At 48.6% G+C, this 27,823-nt stretch overlaps 13 protein-coding genes across 13 annotated transcripts; 8 read left to right on the plus strand and 5 right to left on the minus strand.

The window, feature by feature from the left end:
* Window positions 1-1,680: 1,680 nt before the first annotated feature.
* FSST1_011869 (uncharacterized protein) lies at window positions 1,681-2,211 on the plus strand (the record flags this gene model as incomplete). The annotated part of the gene is made up of 1 exon (XM_083235041.1): window positions 1,681-2,211. One exon carries the CDS (start codon window positions 1,681-1,683, stop codon window positions 2,209-2,211), a length of 531 nt encoding a protein of 176 aa, XP_083081565.1.
* A 1,026-nt stretch (window positions 2,212-3,237) lies between these two features.
* Window positions 3,238-4,598, plus strand: FSST1_011870 (dolichyl-phosphate beta-glucosyltransferase; the record flags this gene model as incomplete). Its single annotated transcript, XM_083235042.1, has 3 exons — window positions 3,238-3,363; window positions 3,427-4,143; window positions 4,197-4,598. 3 exons carry the CDS (start codon window positions 3,238-3,240, stop codon window positions 4,596-4,598), a joined length of 1,245 nt encoding a protein of 414 aa, XP_083081566.1.
* A 506-nt stretch (window positions 4,599-5,104) lies between these two features.
* FSST1_011871 (squalene monooxygenase) lies at window positions 5,105-6,607 on the minus strand (the record flags this gene model as incomplete). The annotated part of the gene is made up of 1 exon (XM_083235043.1): window positions 5,105-6,607. One exon carries the CDS (start codon window positions 6,605-6,607, stop codon window positions 5,105-5,107), a length of 1,503 nt encoding a protein of 500 aa, XP_083081567.1.
* A 1,663-nt stretch (window positions 6,608-8,270) lies between these two features.
* Window positions 8,271-11,030, minus strand: FSST1_011872 (uncharacterized protein; the record flags this gene model as incomplete). Its single annotated transcript, XM_083235044.1, has 2 exons — window positions 8,271-8,359; window positions 8,447-11,030. 2 exons carry the CDS (start codon window positions 11,028-11,030, stop codon window positions 8,271-8,273), a joined length of 2,673 nt encoding a protein of 890 aa, XP_083081568.1.
* Window positions 11,031-12,125: 1,095 nt separating this feature from the next.
* Window positions 12,126-13,564, plus strand: FSST1_011873 (NADP-dependent oxidoreductase domain-containing protein; the record flags this gene model as incomplete). Its single annotated transcript, XM_083235045.1, has 7 exons — window positions 12,126-12,247; window positions 12,297-12,363; window positions 12,419-12,518; window positions 12,573-12,718; window positions 12,766-12,890; window positions 12,942-13,485; window positions 13,535-13,564. 7 exons carry the CDS (start codon window positions 12,126-12,128, stop codon window positions 13,562-13,564), a joined length of 1,134 nt encoding a protein of 377 aa, XP_083081569.1.
* Window positions 13,565-15,361: 1,797 nt separating this feature from the next.
* On the minus strand, window positions 15,362-16,581 carry FSST1_011874 (WD40-repeat-containing domain protein; the record flags this gene model as incomplete). The annotated part of the gene is made up of 4 exons (XM_083235046.1): window positions 15,362-16,068; window positions 16,127-16,209; window positions 16,265-16,511; window positions 16,572-16,581. 4 exons carry the CDS (start codon window positions 16,579-16,581, stop codon window positions 15,362-15,364), a joined length of 1,047 nt encoding a protein of 348 aa, XP_083081570.1.
* A 568-nt stretch (window positions 16,582-17,149) lies between these two features.
* Window positions 17,150-18,235, plus strand: FSST1_011875 (translation initiation factor eIF2 subunit alpha; the record flags this gene model as incomplete). The annotated part of the gene is made up of 4 exons (XM_083235048.1): window positions 17,150-17,227; window positions 17,281-17,443; window positions 17,496-17,703; window positions 17,752-18,235. The coding sequence occupies 4 exons, from the start codon at window positions 17,150-17,152 to the stop codon at window positions 18,233-18,235; spliced, it is 933 nt and encodes a 310-aa protein (XP_083081571.1).
* A 595-nt stretch (window positions 18,236-18,830) lies between these two features.
* On the plus strand, window positions 18,831-19,452 carry FSST1_011876 (endopeptidase catalytic subunit; the record flags this gene model as incomplete). Its single annotated transcript, XM_083235049.1, has 2 exons — window positions 18,831-19,102; window positions 19,173-19,452. 2 exons carry the CDS (start codon window positions 18,831-18,833, stop codon window positions 19,450-19,452), a joined length of 552 nt encoding a protein of 183 aa, XP_083081572.1.
* Window positions 19,453-20,125: 673 nt separating this feature from the next.
* On the plus strand, window positions 20,126-21,496 carry FSST1_011877 (mitochondrial carrier domain-containing protein; the record flags this gene model as incomplete). The annotated part of the gene is made up of 3 exons (XM_083235050.1): window positions 20,126-20,359; window positions 20,455-20,752; window positions 20,808-21,496. The coding sequence occupies 3 exons, from the start codon at window positions 20,126-20,128 to the stop codon at window positions 21,494-21,496; spliced, it is 1,221 nt and encodes a 406-aa protein (XP_083081573.1).
* Window positions 21,497-22,047: 551 nt separating this feature from the next.
* Window positions 22,048-23,371, minus strand: FSST1_011878 (uncharacterized protein; the record flags this gene model as incomplete). Its single annotated transcript, XM_083235051.1, has 2 exons — window positions 22,048-22,928; window positions 22,975-23,371. 2 exons carry the CDS (start codon window positions 23,369-23,371, stop codon window positions 22,048-22,050), a joined length of 1,278 nt encoding a protein of 425 aa, XP_083081574.1.
* Window positions 23,372-23,832: 461 nt separating this feature from the next.
* FSST1_011879 (mitochondrial 54S ribosomal protein uL23m) lies at window positions 23,833-24,496 on the plus strand (the record flags this gene model as incomplete). The annotated part of the gene is made up of 2 exons (XM_083235052.1): window positions 23,833-23,903; window positions 23,962-24,496. The coding sequence occupies 2 exons, from the start codon at window positions 23,833-23,835 to the stop codon at window positions 24,494-24,496; spliced, it is 606 nt and encodes a 201-aa protein (XP_083081575.1).
* A 219-nt stretch (window positions 24,497-24,715) lies between these two features.
* FSST1_011880 (MT-A70-domain-containing protein) lies at window positions 24,716-25,717 on the minus strand (the record flags this gene model as incomplete). Its single annotated transcript, XM_083235053.1, has 1 exon — window positions 24,716-25,717. One exon carries the CDS (start codon window positions 25,715-25,717, stop codon window positions 24,716-24,718), a length of 1,002 nt encoding a protein of 333 aa, XP_083081576.1.
* A 609-nt stretch (window positions 25,718-26,326) lies between these two features.
* Window positions 26,327-27,576, plus strand: FSST1_011881 (coenzyme A transporter; the record flags this gene model as incomplete). Its single annotated transcript, XM_083235054.1, has 2 exons — window positions 26,327-26,551; window positions 26,608-27,576. 2 exons carry the CDS (start codon window positions 26,327-26,329, stop codon window positions 27,574-27,576), a joined length of 1,194 nt encoding a protein of 397 aa, XP_083081577.1.
* Window positions 27,577-27,823: the final 247 nt, after the last annotated feature.

Below are 27,823 nucleotides of genomic sequence, written 5' to 3' on the forward strand. Positions count from 1 at the left end.
CAACAACTAACCTATCAGACACCAACAACACATCACGGGCAAGTTGAGGCAGCAGTAAAACGATGAGGCGTCTAGTTTCTCAGCCAAGGGGTAAAAATCACTCCACGTCAATGACCTAAGAGACCGGTAGATTTAGACCACCGAAACACTTCGGTGCAGGGATTGACGCCACGATTCGTTTCTCAAAGTGAGGCATCTTCGTTTCTAGCCAATACCTCTTGAGGATACATGCACAAAACCGTTGAGAGAAACTTCTACCCATCTTCGTTTCGTGTTGAACTGATCTCATGGGGCGTTTATGATATTCACAAGTGAACCACGAGATGACGTGGAAAACTCTAGTCTTCGTAAGGCAACATCATTTCAAAGGATGTATTCATACTTTACACTGCCGTGCTACCCAGCAATACATCATATTGGCCTAAACATACGGACAGATTAGTGAACGTGATGCTGATCGGCATTCTCCACTCCCCACGACGCATCGTCAACGTCTTGACTTGGCATCAGGAGTAACATCAATAACGCCGAGATGCAATCCAATCACTTCTTGGCAATCGCTCATCTTGCTAAAACAAACAATTCAAGAATAAGAACTCAAGTTTCAGCCTCTGTCTCTTCTCAGTCAATAAACACTTATTATTGGTTGCTCAACCCAGCCCTGGTGGCGTCCAAGACAAAGGTCTGGAAGAATCTGCAACGATCTCAGACAGCCACTGACACCCGCTCACACTGAGAGGCTGGCTGGATAAACATCTAGCAATCACTATACTGGCGGTGCTTGAGAGAAAAAAGCGAGGGCGATGCTCTGCATATGGCTAAGCATGTCCACCGCGCCGCGGCACCGCAAGCCACAACGACTATAAGGCCAAAGGGCAGCTCGTGCCTGGACGGATGATTCCGTTGAGAATCAAGGGTAAGAATAGAATAGTCCATGAATTCGGCCTTTCGGCCTGCCTGTGCTCTTACACGTGCCTGTTCCTGGTCATTGTAGCTTTGATAAGGCACGGTAAAGGCCGATGTCGCGCTTGTCTAAGACACTGACATCTGGTCAAGACGGGAGATCATCTCATCGACCCAACATCACTTAAATCGAAGACACTGCACATGATTCAATGACGACAGCTCGCGATTCATTCTCAGAAAGATCTGCAACCAGTGGCTAAACGCTCAATCACAACGTAGATGCTTCTACATTCCTTCTACAGTGAAACCCCCTGGATATGTTTCATTCATGACTGAGTTTGTCCTGCGCATACACTGAACTAGCCGGGTTGTCTGATCCGCAGGGGGAGATCAGAGAGGGCGCAAGGGTGGCGCTTGACTTTGGCGCCTCCGATGAGGTCGTTTGCCTTCCAACTTGGAGTCTCGAACAGAGTAAAGATCGGCCATTCCAACGCCGTTGCGGGCCGTATCTGTGTGAAGCCCACTCAACCTTGACGCCAGCTTTCAACGGACCTGGCTCTCTATACCATCGACACTTCTAATCATGGCTATAATCGTTCTTTTGGAGTTGCTCTATATCTAGACAGCTTCGCCCGTTACATCGACGAATTTTCTCATCAGACTACACCAACAATCAAGACAGCTCCAGCAACAATAGCACTTCTAAATCAACTTCAAAACAAAAACAGCCCTTGTTATAACATCATTTCTTCAACTCACACAACAATCACCAAGATGTCCATCCTCAGCTCCATCAAGCGTGCTCGCGATCACAAGGACGCAGGCAAGATTAAGGAGGTCGAACAATCCAAGCCCACCAAACCTTCACAGCCTTATCGCCATGTTCCCACCCACGCTGCCTGCGACTCTGTAAGCAGTGGCCCAAGTGGTGCTCTTCGCCATGATCGCTCCAAGATTCGTGCCGAGAACCGCAAGCGCACTGCAAAGGCCGTCGCCGAAACCATGCACGACAGCCAGGCCATCCAGATGAACTTCCCCGGCTCATCTACCTCATCTCCCTTCACCAGTAGCAGTGCCAGCACCGCCTATCAGGCTAGCGAGGCTGACTACGAGGGCGATGTTAGCCCCAGAAGTCAGTCCCCTGTGCAGACGTATGCCTTTTCTCCCGCCCCTACCTTCCCTCAGCCACTCTCTCTAAAGGGCAAGGAGGTTGTTCGGGATACTCAGTTTGGCATGTCATACTCTGTGTCTCCTGATCCCCGCGATCGTCTGGCTCAGCGCTTCCAAACCGGTGTCATGATCTGAGTTTCGCCATGTACAAGATTTGCTTGGCCCCTAAAGGGTTCAGCTCATAATCAAGCACAAAAGACCAACACACAAGCTTTACTTTTGCTTGGCAAAGAAAGCACAGCGCAGCTTCGGCTTGACAAAAGCCTGCCAGCTAAAAACCGAAACCGTCCACCAAGCTCTCCACTAGGATAGAGCAGGACTCTATTCGAATTAAGGTTCGAACAACAGAAACAACCAACTGCCTGACAAGGCAACCTAGTGCTTTGTTAGTGCTTGGGGGGCTGGGGGGTATCCCATCCCTCCAAGTCGGATCATGTTGGGTTGGAGGCTTGAAAGTGGTGGTTGACAGGCGCCACGCTTTAAGAGCCGAGACCCAGAGCAGGACTCTGGTGCCATATAATTATAGAGTTAAACTCTCTTTTTTCTTCTGGAAGCGTTGGCGGGATTGTCTTTTGGGCCACATTTTCTTTAGCTGTTGGCCAACAGAATTAATTCACTACCTACTCGTTCTTATATGCTGGATGCCATTCATTATCTCCTACAGTGACACAATGAACAATCATCGACTTTAACAACACAATCTACACAATTAATCAAATAAAGGCAACCCCAGATTATTATCCAGACTTATTCATGCATTGAAATGAATCTAAAAATAAGCAATGTCATTCGTCAATTCACTTGGTCCCTGCCGATCTCTACCTACTGACGTAGCTACGTAATCAACTAGGTAGTCCATATGAACCCTTCATCCATGCAACCTAGGCCCAGGTACTCTGTACGGATAATTGGAGATGCTTCGTGGCCTTGACCGGGCGCTCGTCTCAGTACAAAGCAAATAACCGCGGCCACGTACCGCGTTTCTTTTTTTCACTGTAACCTTTTCGCCAAGTGGGCGTATACTTTTTTTTCTTTACCTTTTTCTTGTGACACTCAACAAAAAAGAAAAGTCACTTCTCATGAACGTCATTTGATTCTAATACTCCCCCCTTCTCCATCCGCTGCAGCTCCGCAGTCGCTTGTCGCATTTCAACACCAAACATGGCTGCCGAGACACCCCGTGAGCTGCCCGAATTCCTCAGGCCTCTCTGGACCTGGATTGAGGCTACACCTGTTCACGTCCTTGTCGTCCTCTTCGTCGGTCTCATTACCCTGGCTCTTTTCGAGGTATGTCCTTTGCTCAACCCCTCTATGGCCCCGCGCATTGTCATTCTCACCTCTGTCTCTTAGCTCTATGTCATACTACATCTCGTCGCGCCAAAGCCTCGTCCCGTCCACCCCGCCGAGAAGCATTACGTTACGAGCCATCCCACCACCGGACGAACACAGCCTCAACCTCTGCCATGCTGGTATGATCGCTGGCTTGCAGAGCGCCAGCACAGCGAACAGCACATTAAGCCTTCCGAAGCTTATCCCACTCCCGATGCTGGCAACATCGAGCCCGCTCAAGTGCGCCTGAGTGTCGTATTTCCAGCCTACAATGAAGAAGACCGTGTGATCCCAACTCTGGTAGAGGCGGTCGCTTACCTTGATGAACACTTCGGTCGTGCCACAGTACCTGCATCCACCTCCACGAGCCCATCGTCTAAGCGACATGGACGAACCGCTCCCAAGGAGGACCTTGCAGGTTACGAGATTTTGGTAGTCGATGATGGAAGCCGGGACAAGACCGTGGACGTCGTTCTTCAGTTCGCCCAGGAAAATGGTCTACATGACATTCTCAGAGTCATTTCACTTGAGCGCAACAGAGGCAAGGGCGGAGCGACCACACATGGTTTCAGACACGTGAGGGGCGAATATATCTTGTTCGCCGACGCCGACGGAGCCTCGCGCTTTTCTGATGCCGGCAGGCTTATTGAAGGATGCGAGGAAGTTGTTGATGGATCTCACCGCGGTGTTGCTATTGGCAGCCGTGCCCATCTTGTCGGCAGTGAGGCTGTCGTCAAGGTAAGCTATACCCGTGATGAACCCCAAACGAATATACAACTAATACGATACAGCGTTCCGCATTGCGCAACTTCCTCATGCGATCCTTCCATCTTGTCCTTATGATCCTCACTCCCCCAGCAACATCCCGCATCCGCGACACTCAGTGCGGTTTCAAGCTCTTCTCTCGTGCATCACTCCCTCACATCATCCCCTATATGCACACCGAGGGATGGATCTTCGATATCGAGATGCTCATGCTCGCCGAGTCAGCGCCCGCGACGCCAGTTCTTGGCCACGATGGCAGTGTTATTGGCACTAGTCCTGGCATCAAGGTTGCCGAGGTGCCTATCGAGTGGCACGAAGTCGGTGGAAGCAAGCTCAACGTAATTCAGGACAGCATCAAGATGGCTATTGGACTCGCGGTGCTACGAGCGAGCTGGATGTTTGGCGTCTACAGACGAAGATTGACATAGAGTTGGAATACCAAGAAGGGAAAAAATGAGGGGATAAATGCAGGCAATCACGGGTCAACAAGATCTTCTTGTAATCTAAATTGAATACAAAAGTCCACATCCCTGCGTCTTACTTCTCTATATCATTCGGCTCACTCTTCTGCTCGCCACAGGGTCGACTTTACTGAGTAAATGATCAGAATTTATGGGGTTGCAATTAATATTAATCTTTATGGAATTTTACTTGATTGTCCCAAGTCTAGTCCCAGGTCAAGCGTGTTGTATATGTAATAATAAAAAGTCACTCCCCACGCTCAACACCTCAAAATGTTCAAATGTCTCATAACCATCCATGGGATATATACAACAGTCCCTCCTCTTGAAATCTTCAACAGCCCAAAAGAAACATGGAATCTTTTTAAAAACTTGACGTAAAGATCCCAAGACAAAGCTCCGTAAACGCCGCAGCTTTCGCTATATAAAAACCACCATGCTCGTTTTTCTTTCCCTTCCAATACTTCATTTCTCTACTGGAAGGACTCGCGCCACATAATGGGAATGAAGACAATGCATGCCTTCCAGAGAATGAGGACGGCGTCGATAATGGCGAGAGGGAACTTGAAAATGCCAAATATTCCACAGCCAACGACGGAGCATGCGTTGAGCCAGATAGCAAGGAAGGCAACAGAGAAGAAGTGATAGGCAAGGATGAAAGGACGCTGGAGAATACCGGCAAGGAGAGCGACGGGGCCGTCAGTGTCACCGCGCTTGAAGTAAGTGAAGCATCCGTACTGGAGAGCACGTAGTTGGCGGTCATTGGCAGCGAACAGAGAGTAGAGAGCCTGGGCCAGAACGTTGATAATACCAGTCAAAGGCTTGCGCTTCCAGTAAAGCTCATCGAGGGCATTGTTGATCAACTTGGGATCGCCAAGATCAGCGACCTTATCAGGGTGCAGCAGCTCTGACAGGATAACAACGTCGTTGAATGCAACAGTCATACCACCGCCCGTAAGCGGGTGGCGCATGTTCATAGCGTCACCGAGAAGAATTGCTCCGTTGGAGCGCTGTTTCGTGGGGGGGAGCCAGCTGTTGGGCATGCTTCGGGGAATCTTGCCGTCTTCAAGAGCCTTCTCAGCTGATGGTCGGATCGAGGGAGGAAGAGCAGGTAAGACGAAATTGCGGATGTAGCCACGGACACCGCCGTTCTCGGGCGAAGCTTCAGGGATGCCTTGGGGCACATCGATAAGAGCGCGGGTCTCGTGGGTCCCGATCTGGTAGAGAAGGATGGGGAAAGCGTTGCCAATAATGACATGGCCATGGCCAGGCTGAGGAAGGTCGCAATCGATGAGCTCGAGAGCGTAGAACTTTGAGCAGACCTTGGGCTTGGTCTTGAGAACTTCCTGGCGCCACTTGGAGTCATAGCCATCAGCAATAATGGTCAATTGTCCAAAGTAGTAATCTTGCTCCTTCTTTCCAGTCTCCTTGTTCATGGTGCGACTCTCGACACCGAGAATCTGGTCCGACGCCTCTCCACGCAGAGTCTTGACAACCTCAGTCTCGACAACGGTGATGTTCTTATGGGCTATGCACGACTCTCGTAGCTTGTTGATGAAGCGACCGTGGTGGAAACTGCATCCCGAAGGTCTTGTACTCCTGTCTCCTGTGCTGTGACCTCCCCAAGCATGCGTAGGATTGCCCTTGTCGTCAATGCCAGGGTAAGGAACGAGGACCTTTTCGCCGTGGTAGAAAATGGTGTATCCGTAGCAAGGCTTTGCGTCGATGCCCTCGATGCAGTGTCCAAGGCCGAGCTTCTGAAGGGAGGCGACACCGCCGGGCTGGAGAAGTTCGCCGACAATGCGATCGGGCTCCTTGAGCCATCGCTCGAGGAGAAGGACGGATCGGCCTTGGTTGGCGAGAGAGAAAGCCATAGTGCAACCGAATACACCGGCTCCTACAACGACGACATCGGCTTCATGGTATTGTTCGCGGCGGCGACATTGCGCCTCGGTTGTTGTGAGTGTTGAAGCCATTTTTGAAAGTATAGGCTCGGGTAGCTTGACTGTTGTTGACAAGACAGGAGGAAAAAGAAGGAAGGTCGAGTCGCGGTAGTTAAGACTGGACTTGTCTTGTCTTGGAACTTAACTTAGACCTGGGATTTCGATGGGGAGTGGGGGGTCTATTAATCGCGGATCGGGGGCGAGAAATTGGATGGGTAAGTTTTCGGATCGATGACCCTGGAAATGGAAATTAGGGGGAAGTTCGATTGGTGGTCAAGAAAGAGTTTGGTGTTACAGTCGATACTGAGTGGCCAGACAAAAGAAGAGGGCAGTATCGCCGTGAAAGAGAATAAGAATAAGAATAATTGCACTGAATGCGAAATTGAGACTGGGTACTTACAGATATCCAAATGTGAGTATATCTCTGACAACTCAGGTGCGTAGATCTGGACAATGACGCTCTCGACTTTTGGAAAAGTTGGAAGGAATAAACCACAACTAAGTTTGTTGGACGGTTGAGGAGACTACAAATATTTAAAAAAGGCAATATTCCCTCTTGGTCTACCTAGTTGCAATTGACCGGATATGCGCCGTTTATAGTGACCTTTTGTTTCCCATTCTTGTGACATTCATCCTTTAAGATATCATCAAATCAGCCTATAAATCATTGGATCGCTCAATGTCAGGGGCAGAAGAAAAAAAGATGATCCAATGGACCCTTGACAGTCATCGGGCAATCCTTAGTTCCATTCTCTGGGGCTGTCATTTTATTCTTCCAGGGAACCAACCCACTGTAAAGTCCCTATAAGCCTCACCCCGCAACGCTGCATCACTGACCATCGCGCCACTACGACCCGTTGGCACCCTGACCGCTAAAGGAGCAGCCAACCAAGGAAGCTGATATCTGCTGGACATGGTTCGATGAACTAAAGGGACACCGCCAGGTTCCGGATCTGGAACACGCATGTGAAAGAGCAAGACCCTCAAAATTAATTCAAAATCGTACGTGGTTCGACCCAATTTCTTCTTGAACTCTCTGCCGAGTCCGGTATTACTTCGTCTGGGAAAAATGAGAAACGTATTCGGATCCAGTATTACTGTCTGATGCTTTGTTCCTGCGATTGAATGTGTCCAATCAATGTCCGATTGATGACCTACAAAACAGATCTTATGATAATGGGTCTGGTCTACACGAATACGCTCATGCATGTGACACTACTAAACTAGTCTCCGCCAGTAAAATAGTTCATCATTTGCAGTTGCGAGCTTACTTTGCATTCAGAGATAAACAGAATCACATGCAAAATGCAACCGTACGTGCTGTATATAAGCTTATTTGCATGTGCTTTGATGTGACGAGATATGTCAATTGTTTTTGTGAGGTACCTGCTGTCTCTTGAACAGATAACTTTACTTTGATCAATCTGTTGTTATTCATTTGTATTGTTACTATTGTACACACGATATCATATCATGCGTAATATTACCAGACCATTGAACAAAAAGTCGACGTATCTAAGAGGCCAATATATCAAAAAAGAGCTTCTCATGTAACAATGATATCTACGCCATGCCAATGCATATTCCTTCTAACTGTACATGCTTTCGAAAGATTGCTCCCGTCATTTGATTCTAAAAAAAGAATGGTTTTCTCGCTCGGTTATGGCATATTTTCTTGTTTCGTCCTCTCCTATCATCATGTTCGGACATCGTCTGTAGTCTGGTTTTGTGAATGCAAGTCATCTTCAACAATGCGATGCCTTGTCTCGCTTGTGGTCTGGGTTGCTGAGTCTCGCCTCGTGGATGACTCTCAGTCCGCATTCCTCTTATCTTTCGGTGGCTGTCGTCCAGCTTGTGTATCTGGAAAGAAACCCCCCTCAAAAGCTGCTGGCTCATCTATCGATGTGAAGGCACCAATGACCTCTTTGGTCAAAGTCTCCCGATCTTGCCGATTCATCGCTCGTAGGTACTTGATATGTTCAAGGGCTCCTTCGAGACGCAACAGAACTTGCTCGTACGAGCCCTCATGCTTCCTATCCCTTGCCGCTCGCGAAGCCACATGCTTCATTGCAAATTTGATCGACTCCTTGCACTCTTTGCTACCTTGCCACCACTCAGACTTCGAAATGAAACTGTTGATTAGTGGCAACAAGTCTGTATAGCGTCCTTGGCCAGTATACGTGTGGATAAGACTGGCAAAGTTGTATTGATTGTATGCCAGCTCACCCATACCGTTCTCTCGTGCCGCAACTTCACACACCATGATCGCAGCCTCAGGATTTCCCTTTTGTGTGAGAACTCGGGCGGCCTTGTTGTAAACACTATCGTGGATTTTTTGACCTTTAAGAAGGTTCTCGTGAAGCAGTTCGCCCGCGTTGTCGCCAACCTCGAGCCGTGCGATCAACATCGGCACCAACGCGCCACTGATATCGTGTTTCCTATTGTGAGCTTCGTTGATGAGTCTTGATCCTGTGCACGAATGTGGCCCTTCCATATGAATATTAGCCACGACCGCCAGTCGAAGACATCGCGACGAGTCGCCAAGACCTTCCTTGGTCGCCTCCAAGTAAGCACTGTAAGTACCGCTCCAATCGTTTCGGAGGGCAAGAGTATTCATGTGCTTGAAAACAGCTCGCTCATAGATAGTGATTGAGTCTCCTCGTCTTTCGGGGAGGGTCTGGGCGAGTCCAAACGCATCCGCTCTCTCTCCTGGTAGGGGTTTGTGAAGGCTATGCAAGGCACCGTCGCTCACATACCTAGTCAGGAGAGGGTCTTGAATCCAAGATTTAGAGCTTCGTACGTCCTTTAGCATGCGAACCACATCGATCCGCGACAAGCTCCAATACTTGCAGCATTTGTCGGCAATCTCGTTGAAGAAGACTTGATCCATCTCCAATCCACCATCCTGGCAGAACTGCACCCATGCAACCAGTGCTTGGATATTGCGTGTTCTGCCGTGCTTATCCATGACCAAGAAAGCGAGAGGCTTGTTTAACGTCATGCCGTGATTGTCAACAAGATCTCTCACAAATATATCCACTTGTGAGGGCATATGGTCCTTGCAATATGTCTTTGTAAGCCATGAAAGCACCTTCTGAAACTGAGCTGATTCCTTTGCCTTGGACCCAAAATTTTGAAGCTCGGATACAGCCTCATCCCAGCGTCCTAATTCCGCGTCTCGAACAATAAATCGCCCACAAAGCTTGACATCGATACCAGATGTTCCAAATCTCATATTAGAGAGCAAAGCCATCTCAGCACTTGCAGTAGCATCATCACCAGCGTCAAGGGCAATGAGGATGACTCGGCGCCTGACAGCATACTGTGTAGATACTGGGAAAACGTCGTCCTCAAAAAGTCCACCTTCTTGAAGTAAACCATAAATGTTTTGTATATCGGCAAAGTCCTTCGTCTTCCTCCAGTTGTGCATCAATAGTCGCATGATCCATTCATTGACGTCTTTTGTTCCTGTTGATTCGGGCTGGAAACTCGACAGGCTTCTTAAAAATTGACGAACACCTTCTGCGTTATGATTTTGTTTCAAACTGTCAAAGAAGGGTACAGCAAGAAGACTGGCATCCTTGCAGATTGGACGTAGTGCACCCAGAACACTAGGGATATTGTTGTACTCGCATGAAGCCGCGATAGATTGAAGTAACCGAATGCCTCTTGATAGAATCTCCTTGGGCTCCTCGGCCTGTTTTGAGGACAATTCTTCAAGTAGCCCGACGGCATTTCTCTCTTTCTCAGCACGAAGACTATCTGATAAGTCCAGGGTCTCCAGCTCTGTGACGATGAAGTCTAGTTGCAGTATAGATTTCAATTGTCCGTTCAAAGCGGCATTTACATGCTGTGATCCTGTCGCTTTGGCGTTCGGTTTGGTGTTAGGCCTGGTGGCTGGTCTCTGAGTCCTTGGCTTGCGAGTCCGTGATTGCAGAGCTGACAATTTGACATCTGGGGAAAACCTGATCGAATAGCCATTATTTGTAAATGGGTTGATCTCCGATATTCGTGACAGTTCCTTTCGGGCTGCATCCCATTCATCCCATCTCCTCTGGCTCGTTTGCGATGTGCTAGCCGGGTCGAAGTCCCCGGACAATGTCGCCTCGAAGTTTTCTATCGATATGATCTCTTTCGGTCTCGATAACTCGGTCTCCAATGAATCAATTCGTTGTCGACGGCGGCGAAGAGGATTGTTGGTGGGGGCGTGTGAGAAATCGTGGGCAACTTCAATCGGAAATTCTCGTCTACTGTTGTAACTTTCGGCCAGCGCAGTCGCATTTCTGTTCACTCGCGCAGTGTGGAGTTTCTTAGCATTGTCAAGGGCTGCCCGGGCGATATTGAGACGTCGACGTCGTTCTTCAGCCAAGAGAATGACCGAAAAGGATGTGGTTAGGAGCACACCACGTAGAGCGTGAACGACAGCCCTGGGAGGGGCGGGGCTTGGTGAGGCCATCTAGGCGGCCTTCATCTTGGTTCGGACCAATTTTGTCCAGATTCGGCTTCGTGAGCTTGTATTTTGAGGCTCAATTCGTCGTCTTGATATGTCGCTCGCGGTATCGGTGGTGGTGTGATGCACAGATTCTAGGTTAGATTCTAGGCCAATTGAAGTGAGATTGGGGATGGAGAATGGTACGTACCGGCCAAATTTTAGATTGGAGGTTTAGTCCAATGAGAAGAGAACCCTTAAACTCGACTACGACTGAGCAAGGAATTATCTGGGGTAGTCCCAGGGTAAGTCATTATCAACTTTTGAATTGTATTTTGTGTTTGAATAGTATTTGTTCATGTCTATCATTATTAACTTAGATATCTCATATATTCTTATCTATCATGAGTTCGATAACGTCTAAAAATCTTCTTCTATAATTGCGCTGAAGTTACCATGCAGGCTGCGATTTATCGATTTTGATCGTCCGTGACAAAGAAACACAATATCGAGCATTACATATTGTCAATAATTACTTAACGCCGACTTATTGTCCTCTTCGGCGATAATACTAACACTAGAAAAAGAAATGTCATGTCGTTGCGTTTGAGGAGTCTCGTTGCCGTACCAATAGATTGAGAGAAATCTTGTTTGCTGCTTGGAACTCCTTAACTCCGACACGGCGATAAACACATAAACACCGATTGACATAATACAGTGCGTGTTCATTTCATCTTCTAACCGGAATCAGAGACTTGAATCAGGAGCCAGAAGGACCGTTCCACGGTGACATTAGATGTATTGTCTTGGGTTGAAGTTGCCTATTTCAAACAATGGCTTTGAATATAAAAACAGTGAATCACCGCCCTGAAAACTCGGGAGCCTCGAAGGAACCTAATTGACATATATTCCAGTTTTCCTCCTCTCGATTATGAATCAATGACTACAGCTAGTGACAATACTGCTGTTTGTCATTGATATACATCGATTTTCAACTGTTGGCAACGCAGTTTCCCACCTCTTACCTATACCGCATCATCCTCTGCCGCATCATTCTTTTCTACCCAAACCTTCAGTGCCCTTTCTCGCAAGAAACTTCGGGGAACACCATCACGGATCAAAATGGCACTCCCCTCTGCACCGCCTCCCAAGAGCCCTCTGGGCCGATATCGCCTGCTGTCACCTACTGCTTCCATCTGGGTCTCTCCTATTTGTCTTGGTACCATGAACTTTGGAAACTCTTGGTAAGAGCGAGTCTATGCACTTTCTGCGCTTTAACTAAATGAGATACAGGAAAGAATTGATGGGCGAATGCAACCAGTCTACAGCCGAGTCAATCTTGGACTTTTACTACGAACAAGTATGAATGGCGGATCACCCGATATGCTAGATATGTCTTACTAAATTCGAACAAGGGAGGTAACTTTATCGACACTGCCAACAACTACCAATTCCAAGAGACCGAGAGATGGGTGGGGGAATGGATGTCGAAGCGTGGAAATCGGGATGAGATCGGTTTGTCGCTTTTGCCTGTCACTTCACTGACACGACACTGACCCCCCTCCCCAGTTATTGCTACCAAATATACGACAAACTTTCGGGCTGGACCTGGTAATCCCAACATCATGGTGAACTTCTGTGGCAATGGCACCAAAAGTCTTAGAACTTCGGTCGAGTCCAGTCTTAAGAATCTACAGACTGACTACATTGATCTGGCATGTTTCTTCCTCCCATAAATAACGACTTACTAACTTCGTTAAAGCTATATGTTCACTGGTACGATGGGAGTACCACTATTCCAGAGCTGATGCAGTCTCTTAATCAGCTCGTCCTGTCAGGCAAAGTTCTTCACTTAGGCATCAGTGATACCCCTGCTTGGATTGTGAGGTGAGATGACACATGTGATCAAGACTGAACAAGTGGCTAAGAGTCTCGTAGCAAGGCAAACGAGTACGCTCGCTGCAATGGACTTCGCCAATTCTCCGTTTACCAGGGTCGTTGGTCCGCATCCTCGCGCGATTTTGAGCGAGACATCATTCCCATGTGCCGAGCTGAAGGCATGGGAATTGCCCCTTGGGGGTCCCTCGGAGGTGGGAAGTTCAAGAGCGAAGAACAGCGCAATGCTCAGGACGGACGAAAGGTGGAGGCCAGTGAGCAAGAGATCAGAACCAGTCGTGTGCTGGAATCTATCTCTAACCGTAAGACCACACTCATCACCAGCGTCGCACTGGCATATGTCATGCACAAGACATCTTATGTCTTTCCGATTATCGGTGGTCGGAAGGTGGAGCATCTAAAAGCCAACATCCAGGCACTCACCCTTAAACTCACTCAAGAGGACATCCAGGAGATCGATAGTGCTGTGAAGTTTGATCCAGGATTCCCCAACGATTTCCTTTACCGTAAAGGCCAGGCCATTGGGGGTCCAGATGTTTGGCTGCTGCAGATGGGCGGCACCCTTGATCATGTACAGCCGTCAAAGGTAAGTTCTCCCATAAAACGGCCCATATCTTCCTGCTGATACTTTCAAGCCCATCTCTCCTGTGAAGCGGGGTGAATAGGGTGCCCGTCTCAACGCGAACTTTTGGCGATGGCTACCAGGTCGGCCCAGGCCGCAGATCCATGCCGAGTGGCATGAGTTGGATTGGAAGGAAAGAATTGGAGCTATGATGAAGCCTTCATATCATTGGTAAAACAGAAGCTGTATCTTTGGTCTTTGGTCTTTGGCTCAGTGCTTTGGTTGAGGAATGCATGCGAACAGGGACGAATAACTATCTCGAAGGCCGGTCAAATTACAGAAGACCGCGGTTCAGTCACTTTTTGGTAGAATCAGAATGCTCCATTCCCTTGATTTAGCATTATTAGCTTTCCATATCTCATTAATTCTATTGTTCATTCGCGTCACAAGATCGCAGTGACACAAAATTTGGACAACTTGAAGCCTGGTAAATGAGTTCAAACCCCAAGGCAATAATCACTTCCACAACTGCTTACCAAACTTTCCATATTATTTGATATCTATGCGAGAGTGAAGCACACATGCCTATGGGTGTGTAAAAAATGAGGAGTCACGGTTGAACCGCCTGCCAAGATAGTCCCAGGTGCTCCTTCTTTCCATTGTGGCAGAAGTTCGAGGCCTCTTGCCACAACAAACACAATGCAAACTTATAGCAGGTGCAGAGCTTCATTGGTACTCTCGAGTCTCTGAAATCAGAACACCTACTGTCTCAGTTATTTACAGAACTTCCTTGTTAGCAATTATGATTTCGGCCGAAAACATGATGCGCCAACAACCGCTGCAGAGTATAGAGACCACGGGGCTCCATTCCATTGACAACGACGATACATCATCCAACCTACTAGAACATACAATCATAGTCTACAAGAGACCTCAATCCACGTCCCCAGAGATCAAAGATGAAGTCGAGGTTCAAGATTCACTGATGAATGAATTTACTGACGTTCAGTGGTACGCCGTCAAATTGAGATCATCCGCCGGATCAGTTTACTAAACATCCAGATAGTATCCCGGAGACACCCCAAAAGAGCACCAGAAAGAAACGACCCCTAGAACTAACTCCAACGGGGGATGAGAAGGACCAATACATTCAAGTACAGTTACCCCTGAAATTGGAACGAAGAGCCAAAAAACAACGAACAGAATCAATCCGTTCTGACGAAGATACGCAGCGTGCAAGAAGTATGCCACGTGCAAAATAATTCCACACATCTCTGTTAATAGTTGTGCTAATCTTTTGAAGGGAATACAGTTACGGGAGATGAGCATATGTCACACGGGAGACCCTCACCAGAATCACCAAGTCGACTACTCGAAGCCGTTGTCTGGACGAAACTGAGACCTGTGCCCAGGGGGGCACCCCGTACAATCGAGAAAAAAGGGCAATATACTATCAGAAAAGGAGTGCGTATCCGAGACTATAAGCTTCCTGGCCCTGATCCGTGGCCACGTGCGTCTCCCCCAAACAGCCCAGAATACCAATGTCGTGACGGATTCAACGAGAAAGAGGCGTCTTTAGGATATCCTCAGCCGATGGCCGTCTGGAAAAGAACTACCATGCATAAAGCAGCAGCATGTGAACACGGCAGACCACATCTACAAAGAAGCCCATCCCTGGGAGTTCTGAATTCCGTATGACATACATAAGCTCATCAGCCCGTGAGGAAAATGCCGGCAAAAAACAACCTAAGCAGCTATTTACATTGTTTTGACACCAATTCATGACAAGGGTATATTGATGTCACCTCTTTTGAAGCGTAAATAGTACAGTAACACAGATCGAGAAGCCCGCAACCACCAGAACGCCTTTGGGAGAACATGAAGTTAAAACACGCTCCATCTACTTGGCCCCCTTGCCCTTGGCTTCGTTCTCGCCGAGCTCACGAATCAACACTGATGTCTGGCCAGCACCGTTGTATTCTTCCTGCCCAGTCTCAAAGCCAGGGCATACACCGACAGCAAGATACTTACCATCACTCGAAAAAGCAAGTGCAGCGACGCTGTTGGGGAATTTCTGATACTGCTTCAGTCGTCGCTTTGCCTCGGCGTCCCACAGAGCAGCGGTTCCATCGCCACCTCCTGAAGCAAACGTTCCATGAACAGGGTGGAAGGCCAGGGCGTTGACGGGGTACACAATATCTCCATCTCCATCTGGTGCTGCTTGACGATGGCACTTGAAAGCATACTTTCGAGCTTGCGACTCTGGTGTATCCTCGAACCACTCGACTGCAACGCGACCTTCGATACTGCTAGTGGCGTATCCAGCATCGTTAGGCATGCAAGAAACCGCACGGGTAAGGTATCGCAGGGACGATTCACGTTGTTGCCATGGCTGAAGATCAGAGGAGCCGGTTGCAAATAGGTCAACAATGGTCTTTAGGTCATAGATGTTAATAACACGACCCGCCATAGCGACCACAATCTTCGTGGGGCTCGCAGCCAACGCATGGGGTTTGCCAGGAAGAGAGACCCTTATGGGGGTGCTTGAAGGGTCATTCAGGTTGTGAAGGTTCAAGCTACAATCCCAGGACGCAGAAACCAGGACAGCTAGATCAAAGTATCAGTATGAGTCAATCTCAGCGGTATCGGTGATCCAATTACTCACAGAATGTAGGACTGTAAGCTATAGATCGTACTGGCGCAGCGTGTTTGCTCAACTGAGTTTTCTCGCCAGTCTCCAAGTTGATTCTGTTCACCGTGGTCAGCACAATTGATCGAGGCGCATACGTCCACATTTACTAACTTGTTGACAGCCCAGTCCATGCCAGCAGTAAAGGCTTCATTGTCGTTGGCGCCGAAACAGACATCCAAAACAGGCGCTCGGTGCTCATATGTGTTGACAAGAGTGGTTTCGCCAGCTCCACCTGCGATATCGTAGCAATACACTTTCTTGTCCCATGACGAAACAAGGAGCTTGGTTCCGGAGGATGGCGCAAACGCGATCGACGACACCGCGTCGGTGGGAGGCGGCGAAAGTTCGTATTGAGTCGCTAGGATCTGGTCAGCAAATCATTGCGATTCATTTGCAGTGATAACCGCGTCTAACTTACCAGGAGCCATTGTTATGGATGCTCTTGCTAACAAGTAGGTGAAGTTGTTTACCTTTGGTCAGTCACGTGTGGAGCTTCCATCATGGCAACAAGCCATGGGCAGGAAGTAGTCGACTCACAAGCAGCTGGGCGGCGACGTTTTGCCGGATTTTTCAGGTACCCCTCAGGGTGTCAGAAAATTTTCCCGCTGGTAGGACAAGGAGCGAAATTAGTGGATCAGCTTATATTGATCAGACAAGGCTTCTTAGGCTATTTATTTTTGTAGCCTAGGCCTTAGGAGACTAGCTTTTCTGGCACCCACAGGCAGGTAAGTATCTTCCTTCCTTCCACCCAACATGGAACGAGCCACACACCCCGCCACAACCCCACCATCAAGTGCTGTAAAATGTCAAAATTATGACTCTTCCCCTCTACATCTATTGTTGACGTGACGATTTACGACTTATCACGAGAAAATCCTTTCTTCTACGAGCCTTTCTTTTTACGGCCATTTTAAAGACCGAATTCCCGCGCGCGACAACACTCGAAATCGAACCCCGACCGAATACCTAAGTTGAATATTCGACAATACCGCCAACATGTCGTTAACAAACTGCCGTTTTTACGAGGAGAAGTATCCGGAGATCGACAGCTTCGTCATGGTCAATGTCAAGCAGGTCAGTAGCAGCCTGATCTGTAGGGAAACAAACCTTGGTCTGACCAATTCCAGATCGCCGAGATGGGTGCCTACGTTAAGCTTCTAGAGTACGATGACATTGACGGCATGATTCTGCTCTCTGAGCTGTCCAGAAGACGTATCCGATCTATCCAGAAGCTCATCCGAGTTGGTCGCAACGAGGTCGTCGTGGTACTCCGTGTGGACAAAGAGAAGGGTTAGCATTGCCGCTACAACACAATTGGGCATGGGTATTGATTTTGCGGCAGGTTACATCGATCTTTCCAAGCGACGAGTCTCCCCTGAGGATATCGTCAAGTGTGAGGAGCGATACAACAAGAGCAAGATGGTCCACTCAGTCATGATCCATCTTGCCAAAGCCACCGAGATTCCCCTCGAGACTCTATACCAGGCCATTGCTTGGCCTCTGAACAAGAAATTTGGCCATGCTCTCGACGCTTTCAAGCTTTCCATCACGTCAGTTGGTAAAATGTTGGAGTAAGAACGCATGCTAACTTTACAAAGCAACCCTGAAGTCTGGAACGACATCACCTTCCCCGACGAGGTTACCGCCCAGGAGCTCAAGACATACATCGGCAAGCGACTCACTCCCCAGCCCACCAAGGTCAGAGCCGATGTTGAGGTCACCTGCTTCGGCTACGAGGGTATCGATGCTGTCAAGACCGCTCTACGCACAGCCGAGGCCAAGAACACTGAGGACACTCAGGTCAAGGTCAAGCTTGTGTCTCCCCCTCTTTACGTCCTCACCAGCACATGCTTGGATAAGTCTGTTGGTATCACTCGTTTGCAAGAGGCTATCGTTGATATCCGAGCCAGTATTGAGGCTGCAGGCGGTCACTTGACAGTCAAGATGGAGCCTAAGGCTGTCACCGAGAGTGATGACGCTGAGCTCCAAGCTTTGATGGAGAAGCGTGAGCGTGAGAACGCTGAGGTTAGCGGCGACGAGAGCATGAGCGACAGTGACGAGAACATTCCTGAAACTATGTAGTCTGCGGGACTGTGGGCAGGACGGTTGAAGCTATCGCAAAATAGTTTCTCTACAGGGCTATCGGACAAGTAAAAGGGTGTAATAGAAGGCATCTGAAACGGCGTTAACGAAAATTTTATTGATTACTTCGAATACCTCCTATACCAGTAATGTGATTTGTGCGATGCCCAGTGACCTCAGAAGTACCAGCTCCATCAAGATGTTCATCCTACCTAGATAGTGGGTAGCAAAAAAGTTGCATCATCCCAAGCCTTATGGTATAAATAAGTAGTCTAGAAACTATAATCTAAGGAGCATGAACTGGCCTACTAATTTCGTCTCTTATGCTTCAAGCGGTCAATTTTCCTGATACTCTGAGGTTATCGAAATACATAGCTCTGGATTCCCCTCTAGGTGTACTCAATGATTCTGATTTGATAGGTCGGGGATACTGGCTCTGGAACTAGCCGAGAGCAGCGTAGGCGCAGTGGCATTTCTATACTTGGACGATACATCTCTACGGGTGATCAATCAGCAATAGTTCCATTGCGACATTCTATCCCTTCAGCAATGGTCAGATCACAATCCTCACTTGATCAATAAAAGGGCATATGCAATGGCTCTGAGCTCAATGTGGGCACGCCTTCGAGGTAATGGACAGCCCAGCCTGGCCAGATCGACGGCTTTGAGAGTTTTTGGTTTCGCAACTTGGATCCCCGTCATCGCCATGTTCAACCTGCACGTTGCAGAGTTGACCTTTGTGGACGGCGCATCCATGTACCCTCTGATAAACGACGACAAAGATTCAACTCTGCGGCGGGATGTGATTCTCAACTGGAAATGGTCGCCCCAAGAGAACTTGGAGAGGGGCATGGTGGTAACATTACGGTAGGAACAAAACCCTTTCTGCAGTTAGGAAAAAGGCAATTGATGAGAATTAACATGGAAGCTACAAAAGGAGTCCACTACATCCCGAGACAATCGCAGTTAAGCGCGTAGTGGCGCTGGAGAACGATGTGATCAAGACAAAGGCGCCTCATCCGCTGTCAACTGTGCGAGTACCGCAAGGTCATGTGTGGGTGGAAGGAGATGGGCCTCCAGGGTCGAGTCTTGATAGCAACACATACGGACCAGTGTCTAAACAGCTGATTACGGGTCGAGTCACTCATATTGTGTTTCCTTTTCGCAAGTTTGGAGCACTTCCATGGCGTGAGCATAAACGACTATTGGTAGAGTGATGGTTGTTGAAAATGTACGATATGTATCAAATATTATGAAAACAAGAACGGCAGAATTTGTGACTAGCATAAATATGAATTATGACACACTAAATCGTGTATAATATATAAACTCACACATCAGTAATATTGCCAAGGAAGTTCAAGCGATCTCATGAAAGATCTATTAACGTTGGTCATGCTTTGGAGAAATGACGCGAGATAAGATAAGAAAAATTGCCCGCCTTTTTTGAAAGAAATTCTTTCAGCGGCCTCCACCCAATCCATGCCACCCATTAAAGCTGGGTGACGTTTGATGAGCGCTGTAAATCAACATCGGTCCCTGATCAACCACTTAGAGACCGCTGAGCAAAGCCCACTACCAGTAAGAGCCGCAATCCGCGATTAGCCTGGTAAAAGCCGGCCAAGACCTTCAGGTCAAAATTCTTGACATATCAAGCCGACTTTCAGACGTGGCTTTCATATCTTTCTTTGCGACCCAGCGACGCTCGCTCGCTCCTCTGTACGCAACATCGCAGTTGAGCGATCTATTATAATCGAATAATCTCTCTTTTCTTGGGATCCTCTTTTTGTTTCTTTATTCCTTCCGAGCAGTTCCGCTTTAGACTGTAATCGGTCGTGTTTGCCAACCATTTCCTCCGATCCGATTCGATTCGAGACTTCGACCCCGGATATGCCCCTGGGTCTTCAACAACAGGATTCTGATCTTGCATTCGCCCAATCGACAACGACGAGCGGCGGATCGACAACAGCTGCTAGCGACTTTGCGCCATCCCCCGAGCATCGTCATGCTGCTTGGACGGGACGTCGCTCGGAAGATAGAAGCAGTGTCAGTCTTGCAAAGGAACAGAATATGACCGCACAAGATGTAGATGTCGAAGCCGAGGGGCGACCGCCGTATCTCCACGTACGTTCTAACCACCAATGTGTCATGGGTCGCACCACTCAGCGTTCCCGACCTGTTCGTCTTCGAAATGCACTAACATGGGACTTCAACGACAGGCCATGATCGCAGGTGGAATTGGAGGATCTACCGGCGACCTGCTCATGCACTCACTTGACACCGTCAAGACAAGACAACAGGGCGATCCTCACGTCCCATCAAGATACACATCTTTGGGGCAGTCTTACTACACCATATGGAGACAAGAGGGTATCAGACGAGGCCTCTACGGAGGATGGATTCCCGCTCTCGGAGGTTCATTTCCTGGAACGGTCATGTTCTTTGGCACATATGAATGGAGCAAGCGATTCTTGATCGATCACGGTGTGCAACAACATGTATCATACCTAGCAGCAGGTACGGCAATCCATCACAACCTGGGCTACTCACAAATACTAACAAACTCGGACAGGTTTCCTTGGAGATCTTGCTGCGTCGATTGTCTACGTCCCTTCAGAAGTTCTCAAGACACGACTACAACTGCAAGGACGTTACAACAACCCTCATTTCACCTCAGGTTACAACTACCGCGGTACTGTCGATGCTGCTCGCACCATTGTGCGCTTAGAAGGCGCCTCTGCCCTGTTTTACGGCTACAAGGCTACTCTCTACCGTGACCTGCCTTTCTCTGCTCTTCAATTCATGTTTTGGGAGCAATTCACCACTTGGGCTCGCAAGTACAAGCAGAGCCGCGATATCGGCGTCTCCCTTGAGCTTCTTACGGGTGCCGCAGCTGGTGGCCTTGCTGGTGTTATCACCTGTCCTCTCGACGTCGTCAAGACACGGCTTCAGACACAGATCAGCGCACCCACAGAACCCCGGGCGACCAAGGACCACCATGCCACATCACAAATCCGGCATATCTCGACCTCGTCTCCCAGCACCCACCGGCCACGACCCGGCGCTGTTGCTCTCGATACGTCTTCCGTCTTTACCGGCTTGCGCATGATTTACCGTACAGAAGGCATTGCAGGATGGTTCCGCGGCGTCGGTCCTCGCGGTGTATGGACCTTTATCCAGAGCGGCTGCATGCTGTTCCTGTACCAACGACTTCTCCGGCAGCTCGAAGGTTTTATTCCCAGCGAGATCAAGGAAATGTAGAAATCTCCACACATACTTCGCATACACTTTTTTTCTCACCCTTGTCGTTACCTTGATGATTTTGAACCCTCCCTTTTTATGCGCCGTTTCTGCCGCCACCCACCCCTGTATAACGTATTAAAGAAGCGGACGCTATGATATGAATAGCAATGGCCATATGTACAGATAGAAAAAGATGTTTGAGGCTGCGGATGGCCGTCATTTTCAGGCGTTAGGAATAGATGGAAATGACTGGTTAGATATATCACGGCATGGATAGAATAGAGCATGATGAATGAATAGAAGCTCTCACCTGACTTGGCAAGCATACAATCTAAAAAATAGAACGACTATCCCGGGGATCTTCTGCATCTCACTGACACAACGTTTTGAGACACAAACTTCCATTACTATATGCTACAGAGCCAGGGTATTAACAACACAACACCAACGCTAATCGAAGCTGTAAAATAGAACATGTTCAAAGCAAGTCCATCAAATATTCATAGCAGCAACATTAAACTCGTAATCGATTCGTCACAATAGTCATTATCGTCCAATTTTCCAGGATTTCAAGCATCTGGGTCACTGTCCTCCACGACAGGCAGCTCCTCAAAATCAGTGACACGAGTCCGTAGTTCATCACGAGCAAGGCATGCTGCAAGAGCAATGGTCAGGGCGTTCCAAATACCCTGATGTTCGTCGAAGAAGTCAACCTGCACATGGAAGCTAACATATGAGTCGGGTCCTTTGGATGAATCCGTCGTAAGGACAAGGACTGAAGTGTTGAGAATGAACAGGCCGTATACCACAGGAGGATGGCGGGTGTAGGTATACTCAGGGGGTGTTTGGGGGCGGCCAGCTGGAGGTGATGACAGGGAATACGGAGGCGACGAGGCCTTTGAGATACTTGTGGCCTCAAAGATTCGTGCAGTAGCAAAAAGGCTGGGACTCTTGAGCCCAGGCTCTACTTTGATGCCAATCTTGTGACTTTCTGCCATCGCAGAAACTTTTTCGATATGGGAACGCAAACCACCTGGGCTTTCGGCAGGCGTCAGCCACCTAGTGCACGATGGTGACACATCGTCTATCTCGATCTTGATCTTTGGTTCCGTCTTACTCTTGGGTGATTTGAAGATACGAGGTTTGACAACATCCCAGAACTGAGGATTTCTGTCCGCACGAAGAAACTCGCGCTGAAGCTTGGCGAGTACTCTCATGCGCTTCGAAATGTACTCCGTAATTTCATCTTCGGGTATTGTAGTGTCAATAACTTCAGTCGTGATGTTTGGAACGATGCGCAGATGCATGTACCCGCCGTCCTGCGCTGCCCAGTTCAAATATCTGTCGATCTCTCGTTTGATATGTTGTGGTGCTCTATTCCGATGTCCGCTTTGACAAGTCGTTCTGATTTTCGATGTGAGATCCACGAGCCTAGTAAGAGCTTGCGTTGCTAAGAATGGTGAGTGATGGCTTCGCGCAAGTTGGAGTCAACGTACCCGCAAAGTTCTTGAGATGAGCATAGACGATAGGGGGGTAGTCCTCAGAAGTCTGGAAAACGACGTCTGATATAGGGATTCCGCGAAGATCTATATCCCATGTCGTAGGAAGCATGGGTAAATCCTGTCGCATAAATAGTATCTCAAAAAGGCGCTCTTCGGCAGGAGCCCAGCTTTTTGCGCCGGGATATCGCTCCTTTTCGAGTTTCATTTCCTCCTTCATATTATCGCGATGAGTACCCTCTTCATCTTTTGAATCGGTTGGTAGAAAACTGAGTTGAGTATAGTAGTTAGGGGTCGACATTTCGTGAGTGTCTTTTTCGATTTCGATTTCGTCACATTGTAATGGCCTGGTCTTTGGCGTTAAAGGGCTCTTTGTGTTGACGGGTTCCTGCATTGTTGGTATCTCAATATCATTAGGACGTTTCTGAATCTGATTTTTTTCGTTTCGGAATTTGTTAAAGAAAGAAAGAAAGACTTCGTTTTGCCGTGAGGGTTGTTGTGCACTGCGAGTAAGTGTTGGACAAGTGAGGTGGGAGAGTGTCACTTGCTTGCCAGACCACAGCCTTTTGCTTGAAATAATATATTTTGACAAAAGGTCTTCTAACTTGATCTCTGCCTGATAATTGTGAACTTATTCATGTATTTCGTCACTTGATTCATGAATACTGGCCTATGAAGAGAGATGATATTGACTTCTTACACTGAAAGGCGGGGCGTGCACCTACCGGATCTTCACTATCTGCACCCCTCTCGGAAGTTCACTTTTGCCGTAAAGCCAATCAGATGCCAGTCATCGAAATTCTTCACATCCCAAATCAACCGTCGCGACATCTTTGAAAGGGCTCAACGACGACCATGGCCGAGGTAGCAAAGACGGTGGCTCGACAATTGCCTGGCTTCAAGCTGGGACAGAAGCAGGTTTTCTTGTGCGTAGTCTTTTGGCCCAACTCTCCATCGCCAGATCTCTAACGTTTCCCCTCTTAGGCCTAACCATGTAATCACCTTTCTACGAAAAGAGCACCTCCCACCGAACGAAGCCACTTTCCAGGTCCCTCTCCGATTCACAAAGTTCGATCTTCGAGATTACCTGTGGAACCTATACGATGTTGAGGTCACAAAGGTCCGATCGTATGTCAAGCAACAGCCCTTAACTCAGCGCAACTCCTACTCGCGCTCGTGGTACCGCCCAAAGCCCCTCAAGGTCATGACTGTCGAATTGGCGAAGCCCTTCCAATGGCCAGAGCTTCCCGAAGACCTCACACCCTGGAGCAACCAGCTGTGGAAGATGCGTGAGGATTTGATGGAGAAGCGCAACGACGAACATCTTCAACAACAGCGATTCAAGATTCCTCTCAAGAGCAAGCAACCCATGTCCAAGGAGAGACAGGAGCTAGCCGACATGGCCAAGAAGTTGATGTCGGGAGAGGAGAAATGGACCAACGATGTTGTTCTGGATCCTAAATGGGAAAAGATCTTGAACAACGAGCAAAAGGCCGTGCAGCCCACGAAAGAGGCTTAAACGAATGACGGACAAGGGCGGACTATGACTTGATATTGCAGGATACTGCTAATGAAAGAGACGGCAATTCTATAAGAGGCCATGGATAAAAGACCTCTGTGGGATACACAACTGTACATTATTGTAACTAGTCTTGGATGGGCAATGCGTGTGGGCGGGTTAAGACTATGAGCGCAAAAAGAAAAATAGACACTGAAAACTCGTACATCTTTTGATATATTATTCTATGTCCTTCCAGTGTTCAGGTTGCTGAAAGCGCAAGGTCTCATTTCCCCAACTCCACCAGCCGGCAGTCAAATTGCGAGCAAAAATCTCAAGTCCGAGACATTCTTTTCCAAGAACATCTTGAAATAGATCCCGAAGATTTGGCTTTCGTGAATGCACGTCAGGGACTGCCACGATGACTTTCGGCTTGAGGGCCTCTGGTTTCTTGCTGCCGATGCGCTTTGCTATGATGAGCTTCTCCCATGGCTTTCTCCATGTCGACTCTATGTCATAGAGTGGTTCACCTGATGTGGCAACTTTGAGCCATGTCCACTCGGTCACAAGCTCGAGACCCCAGGAGGCAAAAAGACCTGTAGGAGAAATCAGAAAGTCATGGATGCTATGTTTATTAGTGATCCACATGGCGACGAGTCCGTCAGGTGTGAGATGAGCAGGCAAAGGAATCTGCAATAAGAGGTTGCTCATCTCAGCCAAATTTAAGACGGTAGCATATTGGTCCTTCATTCTCCTTACAGACCGATTTGGCCATGGAGGATCTAAAACGACAAGGTCAAACTTGGGAGCTGAGCTGTGAAAAGAATCGCGCAGGGCCTCTATAGAGCCATTTAAAGGCTCGGCTTTGTCTGGAAGTAAAGGCGGCAGGATGGATGCCGCCGGTGGTGGTTGCGACTGAATGAGGCGATCCCGATGATAGGGACCGGAATATGAATACGAACTGCTCAAGTCCTCTAATACGCTACTAACTGTTGCTGCCGTCATAAGCTCGGCCAACTGTGCAGCAGGTGACACGAGTGCCGAGTGATCGCCCCTTCCATGCTGCCGGGGCTCCGGGGTTGGATACGGAGTTGCGGGGGGCTCTGCGGAGACGATGCGGCGGCGGGGGATCTGAGATGGTAGAACCTGGCTTTCTTCCAGGGTCGTGGGGATATCAAGAATGATAAGACTCTTGTCTGGACTCTCAAAGAGGACTGACGACCGGTGGCTGTCTTTAGTCATGGCTTTCAAATTTGACTGCCGGATGACAGTTTTTCCACCTGCTTTTTTCTTTTTGTTCCGCGGTTGAAAGATTAGAAATTCGCGGCGACAATCGGCAAACCTCGGCCTCGGTTATTGATCACCGGATGGAACGGTTGAGCCTCTGCTATGCCTGTGAATCTGCTGAGTCTCAGTGGATTGTCAGCACATTCGTCCACTAAATCGCAATGTCTCAAACCCCTGGTGGGCTAACTTTTCGATTGCCTTTAGGGGTTCTGGGGAATCTTGTTCCGCCGGCTGCGCTGCGTGACCATTTTTTTAGGTCATAACTCACCCGAACTTGTGGGGAGGCCGCTGTTCTTTGGCCACTGAGCTTCGGTTTAATGACGTCCAAGCCGCCGCTGACAGCCGGGGATTGTAAATTCTGCCGCTCAGTCGCCGCTATCTCCAAATCCTCTCCATTCTCCAAACGTTCATCGTTCTCCCCGCCAAACCTGTTTTCACCAACTCTAGACATCTTGAGATACTGTTGTCGCGTTGGCTTCGAATACTAATCCTTACTCGACTCTGCCACGGAATGTCGCATCCGTAGGCCTCGAATCCGTCCAACAAAGTCAGCCACGTGCTGCGATGTCCTCCGCCGACGCTGCTCATATGGAGCAGGCCTCCTCCATGACCGAGGTTGCGCGGGAAAACAACATTCAGAACCATGGCTCTTCCCATGCCCTTACCAAGTCGAAAAGGGACCCTTCTCTTTATCCCACAGATCAGGAAGCAGCAACAACGAAACCGCACATGAAAAGTCTTGAATACATATGGAAGTCTGGCGTCGCGGGTGGTTTAGCCGGTTGCGCTGTAAGTGATTGTGTTTATACCAAATTTCCGTAGGTCGTTCTAACTCTTGAATAAAGGGCAAAACCGTCGTCGCGCCATTAGACCGAGTTAAGATTCTATTTCAAGCCAGTAATCCTCGATTCGCAAAATATACAGGATCATGGGTTGGTGTCGCCAGCGCCATGAAGGATATCCACCGATATGAAGGGCTCAGCGGACTCTACCGTGGACATTCTGCGACATTATTACGAATCTTTCCTTACGCCGGTATCAAGTTTCTTGCGTACGAACAAATCCGAGCCATCATTATTCCCGATAGATCACATGAGACACCGATGAGGAGGCTGCTCAGTGGAAGTTTGGCAGGCGTCACATCCGTCTTCTTTACGTACCCTCTAGAGGTCATCCGAGTACGGTTGGCTTTCGAGACTAAGCGCGACGGTCATTCCTCCCTGTCATCAATATGCCGCCAGATATATAACGAGCAACCCGTGGAGAAAGCAGCGGCAGCCCGGTTACCGAACGCCACCGCGCCTGTATCAGCTGCTACAGAGGCAACCGCAGCGACAGTTGAAGCTATCGCTCCCCGGACAGGACTGATCAACTTCTATCGAGGTTTTGCCCCAACAGTCATGGGAATGCTCCCGTACGCGGGTATGTCATTCTTGACTCACGATACTGTTGGCGATATTCTGCGGTTACCACGCTTCGCGAAGCATACAACACTACCGAAGAAGGAGAACCACCCTGAGGGAAAGCCAGCGGCTTTACGGTCATGGGCAGAGCTTACTGCCGGTGGTATCGCAGGTTTGATATCTCAAACGGCATCATATCCTCTCGAGGTAATCCGCCGACGAATGCAAGTTGGCGGAGCCGTGGGTGACGGCCGTCGACTACGAATAGGCGAGACTGCTGGTATGATCTTGCGAGAGAGGGGTCTGCCCGGTTTCTTTGTTGGCCTTACTATTGGATATGTCAAGGTGTTTCCCATGGCTGCGGTCGCCTTTTTCACATATGAGCGCATGAAGCTCGTCTTTGGCATATAGATATATTTGAGAATTGTGGTATCAATTAGGGGTCAGGGTTGATCGGCGTTGACGGAGTCCTTGCATGGAGCAGCGAAATTCTACTTTTTGGGACATGGCTTTGATGAAGGGGATAGGGACATACAGAGTTAGGTGTACATGCAGCAAAAGAGTACAGTACATAACGTTGTGAAAGTTTATACTCGGCAAGACTTTCACTTGTGAAGTGCAGGCTATTTCTTTGAGGGTCCGGTTAGTCGTTAAGAAC

Source organism: Fusarium sambucinum, chromosome III (genome assembly GCF_050947815.1).
Source record: "Fusarium sambucinum isolate potato_lamoka chromosome III, whole genome shotgun sequence".
Classification (NCBI taxonomy): domain Eukaryota; kingdom Fungi; phylum Ascomycota; class Sordariomycetes; order Hypocreales; family Nectriaceae; genus Fusarium; species Fusarium sambucinum.